This window comes from Ranitomeya variabilis, chromosome 1 (genome assembly GCF_051348905.1).
Source record: "Ranitomeya variabilis isolate aRanVar5 chromosome 1, aRanVar5.hap1, whole genome shotgun sequence".
Taxonomy (NCBI): domain Eukaryota; kingdom Metazoa; phylum Chordata; class Amphibia; order Anura; family Dendrobatidae; genus Ranitomeya; species Ranitomeya variabilis.
The window spans coordinates 795,833,311-795,847,819 of NC_135232.1; the positions used below are offsets into that span (position 1 = coordinate 795,833,311).

At 36.7% G+C, this 14,509-nt stretch overlaps 1 protein-coding gene across 1 annotated transcript in view; it reads right to left on the reverse strand.

Annotated features, from left to right (window-relative positions):
• Positions 1 to 3,439: 3,439 nt before the first annotated feature.
• LOC143799021 (uncharacterized) overlaps positions 3,440 to 14,509 on the reverse strand; it is an 87,526-nt gene continuing 76,456 nt past the window's right edge. Inside the window, exons 55-63 of the mRNA XM_077281136.1 lie at positions 14,053 to 14,079; positions 12,040 to 12,191; positions 10,994 to 11,064; positions 10,305 to 10,477; positions 9,810 to 10,057; positions 8,957 to 9,024; positions 7,510 to 7,658; positions 6,914 to 7,011; positions 3,440 to 4,118 (exon numbers count right to left, since the gene is read on the reverse strand). Of these exons, the coding sequence (XP_077137251.1) occupies positions 4,020 to 4,118; positions 6,914 to 7,011; positions 7,510 to 7,658; positions 8,957 to 9,024; positions 9,810 to 10,057; positions 10,305 to 10,477; positions 10,994 to 11,064; positions 12,040 to 12,191; positions 14,053 to 14,079 (1,085 nt within the window). The 3' untranslated portion in view covers positions 3,440 to 4,019. The remainder of the gene's footprint in view (positions 4,119 to 6,913; positions 7,012 to 7,509; positions 7,659 to 8,956; positions 9,025 to 9,809; positions 10,058 to 10,304; positions 10,478 to 10,993; positions 11,065 to 12,039; positions 12,192 to 14,052; positions 14,080 to 14,509) is intronic.

Here is a 14,509-nt window from a genome sequence, read left to right on the forward strand (position 1 = left end):
CATCATGTCAATATGGACCAAAATCTCTGAGGAATGCTTCCAGCACCTTGTTGAATCTATGCCACGAAGAATTGAGGCAGTTCTGAAGGCAAAAGGGGGTCCAACCCGTTACTAGCATGGTGTACCTAATAAAGTGGCCGGTGAGTGTAAGACATATTTTCAGTTGTTTCACACTTTTTTGTTTTGCTAAGTATATAATTCCACATGTGTTAATTCATAGTTTTGATGCCTTCAGTGTGAATGTACAATTTTCATAGTCATGAAAATACAGAAAAATCTTTAAATGAGAAGGTGTGTCCAAACTTTTGGTTTGTACTGTATGAGGCAGCACCGCGTTCGGGAAAAATTGTGCAATAAATTGTGGGGTCTAGTTTCACCTATTAACCCTTATGTACCTGACTAATTTGCAGCAAATACAAAAATTACATTTTTACCAGTAAAATGTCATATTTCCACGTCTCAATTAAATTAAATTCTGGGAGGCACCTATGGGTTCACAATACTCACAACACCCTTAGATGAATTCCATGATGGGTCTAGTTTCCAAAATGGGGTCACTTGTAGGGGCATCTGCTGTTTTCATGTCAGGAACTCTTCAAATGCAACATGGCATACACAATCTATCCCAGGCAAATAGCAAGAAGGTTACCAAGAAGGTTAGTACCAGCTCAGCTAACCACCGAGGGGTACAGGGACAATAGGAAGTGTGCAATACCCCCTTATAACCACTGTGAAAGAACACGCTGGACTCAGCTAACCACTGAGGGCTACAGGGGCGATAGGAAGTATACAATACCCCATTAGAATCACTGCAAAAGAACACGTGGGTTGAACTTGCTCTATGGTGCAATACCCTTTTAACCCCACAGGGAAATATAGCATTCACACGGTATGGAAACAGATAGCAAAAACTCAGTCAGCAAGAACATGCACCAAAACCTCCTCTCCGGAGGAGCCATAATTCTGATGGCTTGATGCCAGCCCTGAACTCACACAGCCAATCTCCTTTCCTGAGGTGTCGGAATTCTAAAACAAACACAAGTGACGCTAGCAAGCCCACATGCTTTCCTGAAAGCCCTTTATGCGAGAGGCTCCACCCCCAAACACTCATGCCTAGTATGATGGGGCATCACCTGGGGGCCAATCCAGAGCTGCCACATCACCAGAGCAGTCAGCACCCGAGCACCAATAAGAAGGTGCCACATCACGGACATGCTCAGTAAGATGATTTCTGGACTTAAACTAAAGAGGGTATGGCTGCCTCTGTATACCACTGGTTACCATAGACTTTAGCTTTAGAGCCAGCAGTAGCTACATGGACACTACAAAGCAGTGCAAGAAGCTGGGACTGACATCTGTGCTAAGCAACAATCCCAGCAGCTGGGCCTGAATGGGAGACCGCAGAGGAAGATTAGGCTTGGGATCCATCCTGCACAGCGGAAGAATCCTGGCGCTTAACGCCCGCATCTCAGTAGAAAATGTACAACAAATTTTTGGGTCCATTTTCTCCTGTTACCCTTGTGAAAATGAAAAAAATTGGGGCTAAAAGTTAATTTTTGTGGGTAAAATGTAATTTTGTTATTTCCACTGCTCTATGTTGTAAACTTCTGTGAGGCACTTGGGGGTTACACGTGCTCATTCCACATATAGATAAGTTCCCTAAGGGGTCTAGTTTCCAAAATGGGTTATGTGTGGGGGATTTCCACTGTTTAGACACATCAGGGGCACTCCAAACGTGACATGTTGTACTCTCTCAATTCCAGCCTTTTTTGCATTCAAAAAGTCAACTGGTGCTAATTCACTTCCGAGACCTGCCTGCCTTGCACCCAAACTGGATTACCTCCACATATGGGGTATCAGAATACTCAGGAGAGATTGCACAACACATTTTAGGGTCCATTTTTCCTGTTACCCTTGTGAAAATAACAAATTTGAGGCTAAAGTAAAAAAATTTTGAAAAAAAGTTACATTTTTATTTTTTCCTTCCACATTGCTTTAGTTCATGTGAAGCACCAGAAGGGTTAATAAACTTCTTGAATGTTGTTTTGCGTATTTTGTGGGGTGCAGCTTTTAGGATGGTGTCACTTTTGGGTATTTTCAGTCATATAGGCCCCCAAAGTCACTTCAAATGTGATGTAGTCACTAAAAAATTGGTTTTGCAAATTTTGTTGAAAAAATGAGAAATCACTGATCAACTTTAACCGTTAAAACTTCCTAACAAGAAAAATATTTTAAACAATGATGCAGATGTAAACTAGACATGTGGGAAATGTTATTTATGAACTATTTTGTGCAAAATAACTTTCTGATTTCAGGACATAAGAATTAAAAGTTTGAAAATTTCTAAATATTCAAACTTTTCACCAAATTTCCGATATTTTCACAAATAAAATGCAAGTCATATTGAACAAATGTTACCACTGTTATGAAGTACAATATGTCATGAAAAAACAATCGCAGAATCAGTGGGATCCATTGAAACATTCCCGAGTTATTACCACACAAATTGGCAATGGTCAGATTTAAAAAATTGGCCTGATTAAGGTCAAAATTGGCTTGGTCACTAAGAGGTTAAAATAAGACCAGTATCATCTCTGTACTGTATACAAGCAAGTCTCAAATTTACCCCTGATATCTCAGTCTGAGCCATGATGACCGTGGTGACTCAGGAAAGTATACCTCAAATATTTAGCAAGTATCCCCCGACCCTTTCAAATGTACAGTATGTATAGCTTTTCTATTTTAATATACTAGCATCTCCAAGTGTATTACACCATTTATTTTTGTTTTATATTCTTAAACAGTTGGAGGAGCCGGATATATGCAGTAGAAGTTAATAATTATGTGGCCTGGAGAAGTACCGTATGTGAGAAATGTAGATGTGATGGAATATCATCCATCACAGCCCTAAGAGGGTGCGGTATGTAGATTATTTAATGAGATTCATTTCAAATGTGTACAAAAAAGGGTAGGGTGAGAAAGTGCAGCAGGTTACATGTGACCGAGATGCTGCCCAATTTAATTTCACATTTGTGGGGCCTATCCTAAATGTAACATAACAGTCCCATGGCACATGCATCAGACTTGCTTCATCAATTACACACTTTGCACATCAATGGTTTAGTTGACTATGTGGCTAGAATTGCACAGTTGCAGTGGCCAATGGCCACACAATTTTTTTCAAGTCTTCAAGAAGGAGTAACACCCTTTAAGCAACTCAAAAAAGGGGTTCAACAAAATTTGTCACTTTTTGTCACCGAAAAAAAGAGCGTTATGGCCTCTGATTCCGGGGCTACTCCTGCTACGCCTAGATAACACTACACGTTCATGTTCTAAGGTAAAGTATGTTCTGTCCTTACGGGATTTTGTGACAGTGCAATTGATTTAAAGCTATTCCAATAATTCAGAATGTGGAAACCCAGTATTGAAGTAGGTGGAAAAATGAATGAGCTTTTTTTTTTGCATTAACACATTGATTTATTCATGGCAGATTAAAGTCATGTAAACACTGCATACATGTTTTTTAAAATACATTATACAATTCAATAAAAAAAGTCAAATAATTTTTAAATGAAGAAGAATAAAAAGTACAAATAAAGCTTAAATATTAAAGTTGCGATTTGATTGCTATAGAAAACGACTTGACTAGTTCTAATACACTAAGATTTAAGATGCTGGCTACCCTTTTATGTAAACTTTTAATATTCTTATATGAGGTATTTATCCCACTTGTCTGGCTTATAACATATTAAAAATATTAGCAAATACTTTTCAAGTAATAAATATTTGGGACACTTTGTAGTGCAATTACATCTTGAAACCACTGACAAATCAGCCACCTAAGTCAGAACGGCCTGCGAACCTCTTAGATGCTTTACAGTATATTAAGTTGTGCTTTTTTAGGTCCTGAATACAATGAAAGTGCTGATCTCACCACCATATGGCATGAGAACGTAGTATTAACGAGAGTAATGCAGGTGACGTCCATACATTACAACAGAGTAAGAGGAGGGCAATACTCAATATAGTTTTCTCAAATCTAGGTGCGGGAAATACATCCCATAAAGGCTTTGTTGTACGTCGTAAGATCCTTTACGTTTTCTCAAGCAAAGTAGAAGCTGTGAAAAAGGAAGGAAGATATAATTATTTTAATAGACACATTTGCATATTCACCTTTACTACTGTTGCTTATACGGTGGATCAGAGATTGATTTACCAGCTACGTGATTTATAAAATAGCCCAGGGTAACTACTTTTACAATGACAACTTTCCCATTGATTTGATATGTTGCTATAACACATGTTTTCCACTTCAACAAGAAATATCGCTGGTTGTTCTGGTTTTATAATATGGACATGATGTTTGGGCGGAGTACTACCGAGCAGTGGAATGTTACCGCACTAGAAATCAAAGGATTTACTACTGCAACCACTTAATACTATGTCAGTCATGTACAGGTGGAGCGAAAAACATTAGCAAATAGGTAACTGAAATTGGCAAATAGATTATTCTTATCTCCAAACTCTTCCTCATAGTTTACATCAAATACAATAAATATCATTTTTTTGGCTGAATCATATTAGGGGATTCTTTTAAATCTTTTTTTATGCAAATAGTTAAACATTGGAAAGGAGAATAATGGAAGTAGGCAGTAAATATAATGTACCATGAGGGGGAAAAAAGCAATATAATTTGAGGTAGTGTAAAAAAAGCATACAGTCTACATGCATAATGACAGGCACATGGCAACAAACAGAAAATAGTTAAAGGGTCTTACAAAATTGCAATTTATACTCTATCTATAGAAAAGATGATAAGTTGCTAATCCCATAACTGATCAAACCACGGATCAGAAGAAAGAGGATCTGGAGTTACCCATCTACATATGGTTTCGGTTGAGTATCACACTTCTGCTTCAATAATTAACAGAGATAGTGGAGTGCTCCACAAGCTCCATTGAAACAGATGAGTTGTATTTTTAATGGCACTTTTAAAGAGGACCTTTCACCAATATGAGCATGCTAAGCTGGCCACATAATGGAATAATGGCTGCAAAGCTGAGTAAAAAGTAGTTTTTCTTTTTTAATTTCTCCTCTCCATTGCAGAAGTATTCATTTGTAAAGTTTATGTTATAATTTATGATACGTCCAAGTTTGTGTTACCATATATTTGTCTTTTCAGGTTTGTGTTTCTTCTCCTGAATGATGTTGACTAATCATACAGGGAGAATAAAACATGTCCCTAGAGAAGCTTAGAGCAGGCTTTCTCCTCTGTGAGAAGTAATGATAGACAGCCCTGCTCTCAGCCTTGGTCTCTGCAGCTACTGTGTAAGGAAAACTCAACAATAAATAAAGCACCATGATTAAAGGGATAAAGTGTACGTAAATACAAAGCTAGTCATTATAGTGCTCACATATAGGACATATAGCAGGAGCAATCGCCAAAAATGAACATAACAAAAACAAAGCAAAAAAGCGATCAGAAGAGTCCAATATGATATAAAATAGTAAATATTTTATTAAAGATACACTAAATTTCAGGGAATATTTATCCTTAATAAAGTATTTACTATTTTATATAATATTGGACTGTTTTGATCGCTTTTTTGCTTCTTTGTTTAAGCTACTGTGTAGGGTAGAGCAGAGCTGAGTCAGAAAGCTAGAAGTGTTTGTAATCACACTCAGCTCTGCTGTATCCCCCTCCCCATACTGACTGCTTTGAGATGAGAAATGGAAATGTTTGTAATCACACTCAGTTCTGCTGTCTATCACTACAAGTCTCAAAAGCATGTTCTTCTGACCTTCTAGGGGTGTGTTATTTTTTCTCCTGAATGACGCCTCCTGCTTATGACCTGTCAACACCATGCAGGGGAAAAAAGTGCACACACCAAGAGAAAAATGTTGGTAACTCACATTTTACAAGATAATATCTCTGCAAAGGAGATGAGAAATTAAAAAATATGTTTTATTCAGCTCTGCAGCAACGATTCCATGCTAAACTGGTGAAAGCCCTCTTTAATATATCATGGAATATATTGCAAAATGTGGAAAAAAATTCATTTTGTGGTGGAAAAGTAAGAAGCTGCATTTCCAGCACCGATTTTAGTCATATTTTCATGCTGTTCACAGTGTGTAAGAATGACATATTAATATTATTTTGTGGGTCAGTATGATTATGTTGATGCCTTATAAGAATTTCAGCTTATGTGCTTTGTGTTACCATTAAAATATAAAAAAAAAACTTTGTGTCACTAATTTTTTCACCAATTATGCTGTTATCTATTATTTCTTTTACTTAATTCAGCTGCTTCATGAACAGAATCATTGGAGCCTATATGCAGCCTCAAGGATGCAATAAATAAAAAAAAAACAAGCCCAAATCTCCTATTCCAAATTCTGATGGAACAAGTTTTCTTACAAATAAGAGAAGAAGCATATGACAGCACATGGAGCACATATCGATCTTCAGTACAGAGCAACAGGAGCTCTGTGTGCTGCCACAAAATAAAATTAGAATTTATGAAATCACATACCGGTAATTAAATCATTAGAACCCAATCTAAAAGGACACACTCAGCATCTAGGGGAGTAAATGTCATATCTGGAGTATTGTACACAGTGGTGCCGCTCATCAGACCGAAAGTGCTTCAGTAAATCCAAAAAATGAGATTAGCTGTAAGCCACATAAGCTGTGGCACTCAGCCAGTAAAGTCTTTTATTCATATAATGGACAAAAGATACAGTTAGAATATGAATAAAAGACCATTTTAAAATGACAAGGTGAGTGTCAAACACAAGCCTAAATCCAGTTATGCAATCCATCATGTTCAACAGAGGGAAAGGAACAACCATAATTCAGACACATGAACGGACATGGTTCTGAAAATTAGAAGTTTATATATATATTACTTACCAAAAAGATGAGCAGGAATAGCAATACAAGGGCAAAGAGAACAGCCAAACAAATAAGAATGATTGCCCAAAATGGAAGTTCATTGGTTTGGGCTATTTCTGTTTTAGAAAAAGAGTTCATATTAGAAAAATAACAAGTGTTTTTTTTTTCATACTGTGCATTTACATTATGTAATGTTATGTAATCACTCTACAGTCTTGGTTCCATTTCCTATTCATTAGGTTTTAGCAAAGCACAAGCATTTGCCAAAATGTTTCTTTCTTCTGAAAGAAAGTAGCAGTGCGTTACGACAGACCACACTCCAATGGCAAAATCTTTCTTTATAGGGATCAGAATTTTCTTCTAAAGATGTTTTTGCATCATAAGGGCCACAGAAAACAGATCTACGTTTATATATATAATGTTTTTACTCAAAAATGGGAATGAATTTCAAAACAAATTAAGGTACACATTCTAAAATGTTAATTTTTCCCCTTTCCCTTGTGTCAAGTTGAGGAAAATAAGCCTCTTGTACACGTCTACAAACACCCTGCATCAAAGAGTTTTAATTTACCCATTTTACTTATTTCGGAAAAGTGTTACCAATTTTTTTTTACCTGTGACAGTAATGTCCTTCAATTGATACTTTGATCCTAATGTATTTCCTGTAACAGTCCCTTGGAAAAATTCATTCTTCACATTTGCCAAATTTATAGCCGGGTCATCTTCAAAGTAGCAGTTACATGATGCTATAATAGACCCATTCCTGAAAGTTTAAAAAAAAAAATAGTCACGACTTGGATACATTATTCTCATCTTCTATTTTTCATAGACAATAATTAGGAACTTGCCTATATGCTATAGCAACGTAGCACAGATGGACAGAACAAAATCCTATGAAAACATATTGTAGCCACGGTACTGTGGGTTATTTTAATTTTTTTTTTACCAAGATACAACAGACAATTTATAAAGTTGGATGACACTGCAAAAATCTGTCAGTTCATGACCTGGAATAAAGCCTAAAGTATTTCTAACATGAACAATAATAGTTTACTGTAAAAGAAAATTACACACAATAGGCTCTAAGACATAGACTATCTACAGTATTTAGTCATGTTCTGTCATGACGATTAACACAGGAGCCCAACTGATTGATTAGTGGCTATTCACATGAACTTTTAAGAACTCATGGACTGTTTTTGTCTGAGGCAATGATAAATGGATTGCTATGTATATTTTTTTATCTGCTGTATTCTGTAAAAGTAAGGCCCACGTTTATATAGTAAAACAGCTATATTCATTCTAAGCAAAAAAAATAGGAACTATTATCACTAATAGGAAACTATTACAGAAATGCTATAAATTGCATTAACAAACATAAAAGTAAAATGTAAACTTTACTATGAAGTGAGGAGTGGATAATAATTTATACTTGTCACTAACCAGAGATGAGAGGATCAAGCAAAATAGGAATTTGCCTGGATGCACTAATTTTCCCATAAAAGTTCAATTCGCAGAGAGGTTATTCTCCGCAAATTGAATGCCCCATATTATGCTCTGAGGAACTTTTAAACCCCCCAGCTTAGTAAAAAAATAATGTAGAAAATTTAAAAAACCTTATACTGATCTCACCACTCACCTCTCCAGGCACTCTGCTCCTCACAGTTCCCTGTTTGTTCCTCGTCGTTTTTTCTTATCACCGCAGCAAGCAATGAGCCCTTGGGCATCGTCATACTATGATGGGATTTCTGGCATTGAAGAGGCCTGGGACAGATCTGCACAAGCAGGCATAAGGTCACGTTGTCACAATATCACAACGTGAGCTGTGACCTTGCACATGCATGTGCGGAAACATCTTAGACCTCATCAGAGACTCATTCAGCACTCAAGGTGATAAGAAGATGCAACGAGGACCAGATGGATGATGATGAGAAAAGCAGTAAGCTGTATATTAATATTTATTTTAATGATTTAACCTTTTGATGGCCCTTTACAGTTTAGCAAAATTGTGCTTTAATAAAATATCAATTAATTCTAAATGTCAGAAAGAAAAACAGTTACCTCGCTGAGGCAAGCAGGCAATATTTAAACTTTTTGCCAAGTCCACTATTTTGGTATAACTCATTCATCTAGAAATAGAAAAAATATATACAACAAGATAAAATAACTGTGCCCAAGTACATTTAAGTATTTTCTTAGGTGATCTAAGGGGTAACATTTCTCCTTGAGGAGATTGCCAAGCCGGTGAAAAGAGACTTATAGGCAATGCAATGAAATTAGCCTATTCAAACAGGAAGAGGGCTAGAACTCCAGTGCTACCTTTTAGAGTAGCAATTCTAAAAGTCAATATTGACCCTTTAAGAAGTCTTGCCACATTATGATAAGAAGCAAAACCAGACACTCCATTTACAGACACGTATTTTTGGGTGTTTGCCTCTCATCAGTGCAAACCAAAGGAGTGTCTTGTTTGGCGAGGCTCATTAAAGAGTCAATAATGAAATTTAGCATTGCTACATTCAATACTTGGCATTTGAGTTCCTGTCCTCTTTCTTTCTGAAAATACAATTTATAGTGATCATTTACAAATGCTTAGTTTGCGTCATATTTATTGGGAGAAAATGAGCAATAAGCTGCACAAAGGGCATTTACTATGTATCATATATTTGCATAAAAAACAATATAAAATGATAATTAAGGTAACTTCTAATTTTAGTTGCTATTGATTTGTGATGTACAAGCATACTATGCATCCTGTCCTTAGTGACATAGCGCATTTCTAGAATACCGGTATATTAGGCTATATACTATTTATAATTGGTGATAGTGTCAAACTAATGTTTGTAGATGCGATATTAGCATTCAATACAGTTTTAATTGTATTCTTCATTCTTGTATTAACATTTTTTCAAATCACCTTCTGCACTATGTCCTGTTCTAGAAGTTTCCTCTGTTCAGGGTCGGCAGGCAAAGAATTGTTAGTGATGGTAAAATTAATGGCATAGCCAAGGTAATTATTAGTTGGGATGGCTCCTATAATGGTTGTTGTTGTTGTAGAAGCTGTGGTTGTTGTTGTAGTAGCAGTGGTTCTTGTTGTGGCAGTTGTTGTCGTAGTGGCAGTTGTTGTTGTAGCGGCAGTTGTTTCCCCAACATCTGTTCTGTAAACTAAACAGGGAAGCTAATTAATTGCATGACATAGTAAAACAGGTCACTTACTTGTCAAATATCACAGAATACCAGGATGTGAGCATGTACAATAAAATTGATTCAATTAATTTAATTCCTAGCTAAGATCCACTTTAGAGCATAGTTCTCGCAGGTCAATTTGAGAGAACTGATGATATAGTTCTATCATTGATACTAAGAAGATACTCCATACTGACATATTGTTGAGTTCAAAATTGGAACTTACTATTAACATTAATACTTGAGCTTGTTAAGGTAAAGTTGCCTAGAAGGGTACCATCGTTGGTAATGTTTAAGAGTGCTTCTTTGACATCATCTTCTGTGAAGACTCTGGCCAAGAGATCCACATTAAAAGTGCAGATGGTTTCTGCAGTAGTATTTGTATTAGATGGAGTTGACCTAGAAATATAGGAATCTTCAATTTAGCAGTTTGGTTGAAGAGTGACACTGAGAAATATTGACCAATCAATCATACCTATTGCATAGAAATAGTCAATAATTGGTTGAAACTAATGATGAGCGAACGTGCTCGAATAAGGTTTTGAGAATGCTCGAGTGCTAACCGAGTAACTTCAACGTGGTCAATCAATATGTTCGAGTCCCCGCACCCGCATGTCTCACAGCTGTTTGACAGCTGCAACACATACATGGATAACCTAACAAACAGACAATCCCTGCATGTGCTGGGAGACATGCATGCAAGGGGACTTGAACATATTTTTCGAGCATGCTGAAGACACTTTTTAGGTTTTTTTAATGAAATGGGTAAAAAACACAAACTACGGTATTTTATTCTTACCAAAGTCCAACATGTGTTTTTACTGCAAAGGGAAAAATAACCAAGTGTAGATGAAGGACAGAACATATATTTATGACATAATATAGTACAGCCTTCTATAGATCAAGAATACCTACCTGAACCCAGTTAGTGTACAGGTGGAAAACATGTCCTTTACTTTTGAGTTATTCCTGAAACCATCATTAAGCTGAGGAAGAAATGTACAAAGTCATGAGTAGCAGGAGATTTCAGTCATGGCATAAGTCTTCTTAATCCAAAGAAACATTTGAGTCAAATGTAAGTAAATATAATAAAATAGTAGATCACCTCAATTAGTCTATAGTTGTCTATAAGCTAAGGACTTCTGATTTCCCAGGTCCTCAGCTTATACTGTATCTCCCGAGTGATATATTCACATTGGGATTCTATGCAATTAGTGTGTTTTTAGTCTATTCTGCTCTTATGTCTACGTCTATGTCTATATACAGCTCTGGCAAAAATTAAGAGACCGCCACATCAAAACCCTATCATGGCAGCCCAATCTCCAGACCTGAACCCCATTGAAAACCTCTGGAATGTAATCAAGAGGATGATGGATAGTCACAAGCCATCAACAAAGAAGAACTGCTTACATTTTTGTACCAGGAGTGGCATAAGGTCACCCAAAAGCAGTGTGAAAGACTGGTGGAAAGCATGTCAAGACGCATGAAAGCTGTAATTAAAAATCATGGTTATTCCACAAAATATTGATTTCTGAACTCTTCCTGAGTTAAAACATTAGTATTGTTGTTTCTAAATTATTATGAACTAGTTTTCTTTGCATTATTTGAGGTCTGAAAGCACTGGGGTTTTTTCAATTTTGACCATTTCTCCTTTTCAGAAAAAAACGCAACATCTTTTTGCTTGGAAATTCGGAGACGTTGCAGACGTTTATAGAATAAATGAACAATTTACATTTTACTCAAAAAATATACCTATAAAGAGAAAAATCAGACAAACTGAACATTTTGCAGTGGTCTCTTAATTTTTGCAGGAGCTGTAGATGTCCACATACTGTACATATTAAAATATGTTAATATTCTAAGATGTATATGGAATTTTGCAATCTCCATTATACATCCAAGTAAATCAGTACTAATTCACTTTTTACATATTTTCTCATTTCTGTTACAACCCAACTTACCAGTTTCTCAATAAGCGTTTGCACTTTGATGTACTGATTGGAGCTGTTTATTGTTAAATTGCTGTTATACTTGAGGTTGGTAATGGTGAAGTTAATGAAAAAACTTTTTGGCCCAATAATCTGCATAGTGGTCATTATCGGTGGTTGAGTTGCTAAGGAAAAACATTGAAAGGGTTATAACCAAGTAATGAGATAATTCTGTGACAAGAAATTGGTGTATTGTACATATCCACACAATAAATGATGGCTTTCTTACTGCTACAAAATTCCTAAACACCCATAAGTTACAAATAGGGCGCTATTTACTAAGACCGATGTGCCAAATATGACCTTGGAATAAAAAACAACAAAATGATGTGCCATTCATTTTTCTTCTACTTTTGTAATTATTTTAGGACTTTCCCAAATGTGTTAAGCCAGCGCTACACAGCATATCCGACACTGAAATTGTAATGACACATTACAAGAGTGGATATAATGATTTCCTACGATGCCGCGTTGCGACCTGCCACATATGTTTCGCTAGTCACAATTTGCACGCAATGCACTTGCCACAAATTTCAATCCACGCTGCATGAGACATAAGACTTTCATGCAATTTGTCTGCGACTAGGCTGGGTTTTTTTTGCATCAAAATCTGAGCTCTAAAATAGTCCCGCGGCAGCAAGTCACAGACAAGTTGCACAAATGATATTGGCTTCGCAACCTGTTAGAGACCTATTATCTCAGGACACATCGTTGCTGTGTAGCCTCAGCCTAATTGTCTCTCAATCTGCATTCCCCAGAATTATATTTCAAATTTACTGTCCCCACTTAATTGTAAAGTGCTGCGGAATATGTTGGGGCTATATAAATAAAATTAGTGTCATGGATTTATGGGTGAATTTCATCAAGACTGATGTTTTGTATGCTAGTTTTATCCAGAGTTTGCTGGAAAAAGATGCACAAAATTTGTTAAGAGGGGTGCATTAGACTCTTCTTTAGCCCATGCACTAGTGTCATAAACATACTCCTGTATGTTGTAGATTATGATAAACGTTTTGGGTAGCACTTGGCGATTCCTCTTTTCTATTAGATCTACCCACTTTTTAAAAAATTTAAAATGGGGTTGGGGTTGAAATAAAAACCCTAAAGTTGCTAAATTTTTGTACAACTATTAGTGTTGAGCGATACCTTCCGATATGCAAAGGTATCGGTATCGGATTAGATCGGCCGATATCCAAAAAATATCGGATATCGCCGATACCGATACCCGATACCAATGCATATCAATGGGACACAAAATATCGGAATGGTTCCCAGGGTCTGAAGGAGAGGAAACTCTCCTTCAGGCCCTGGGATCCATATTCATGTATAAAACAAAGAATAAAAATAAAAAATATTGATATACTCACCCCTCCGACGGCCCCGGCTCTCACCGGTCCAAGCGTCTGCCTCCGTTCCTAAGAATACAGAGTGAAGGACCTTCGATGACGTCGCGGCTTGTGATTGGTCGCGTGACCGCTCACGCGACCAATCACAAGCCGTGACGTCATCGGAGGTCCTTCACCCCCTGCATTCTTAGGAACGGAGGCACCGCTAAGAGGCAGGGTTCTCGGAGGGGTGAGTATATCAATATTTTTTATTTTTATTATTTATTTTTTACATGAATATGGATCCCAGGGCCTGAAGGAGAGTCTCCTCTCCTCCAGACCCTGGGAACCATACGCACCGCAAACTTCCGATTCCGATTTCCGATATCGCAAAAATATCGGAACTCGGTATCGGAATTCCGATACAGCAAATATCGGCTGATACCCGATATTTGCAGTATCGGAATGCTCAACATGAACAACTATATATAAAAAAAAATCTAAATTAAAATGCTTAATTAATCTGTAGTAGGAACACAAAAACAAAAAAGACACATAACAAATAGAATATAATGATACTGGAAAATGTTGTAATAAACATTTCCAGCAGCCATATTTTTTCATTATAGTCGACACCTTTGGAAGCATATTAGTTACTTACTTGTTTCAGTCATGACCTTGTTGTAACCTAAATAATAAAAAGAAGGTATCAGAGTGTAACATTTTATGAGTACATATTTATTTTCAGCAATACATATCATTTAACATACAGGTAATCTATTAAAGGGAATCTGTCAGTAGGATCAACCCTCCTAAGTCATCAATATGGGCATGTAGATCATAGGAAGCTGAGTAAAATGATACCTTGATATCTGCAATCTGCTGTCTTATTCCAGAGAAACCCATGTTTTTCTTAACATGCAAATGAGCTGTTAAGATCTAAGGGTCAGACACTGATCTCCCTGAGAATCTGCCTCTAGAGTTTATTTTAAATGAAAGAGAGAATTACCACTGTGAGACAAGAAGAAAAGCCTGTCAGTCATTACATGTCTCACTCACGCTGGTAACACCCTTTCATTTAAAATAATCTCTGGAGACAGATTCTCATTGAGATCTTT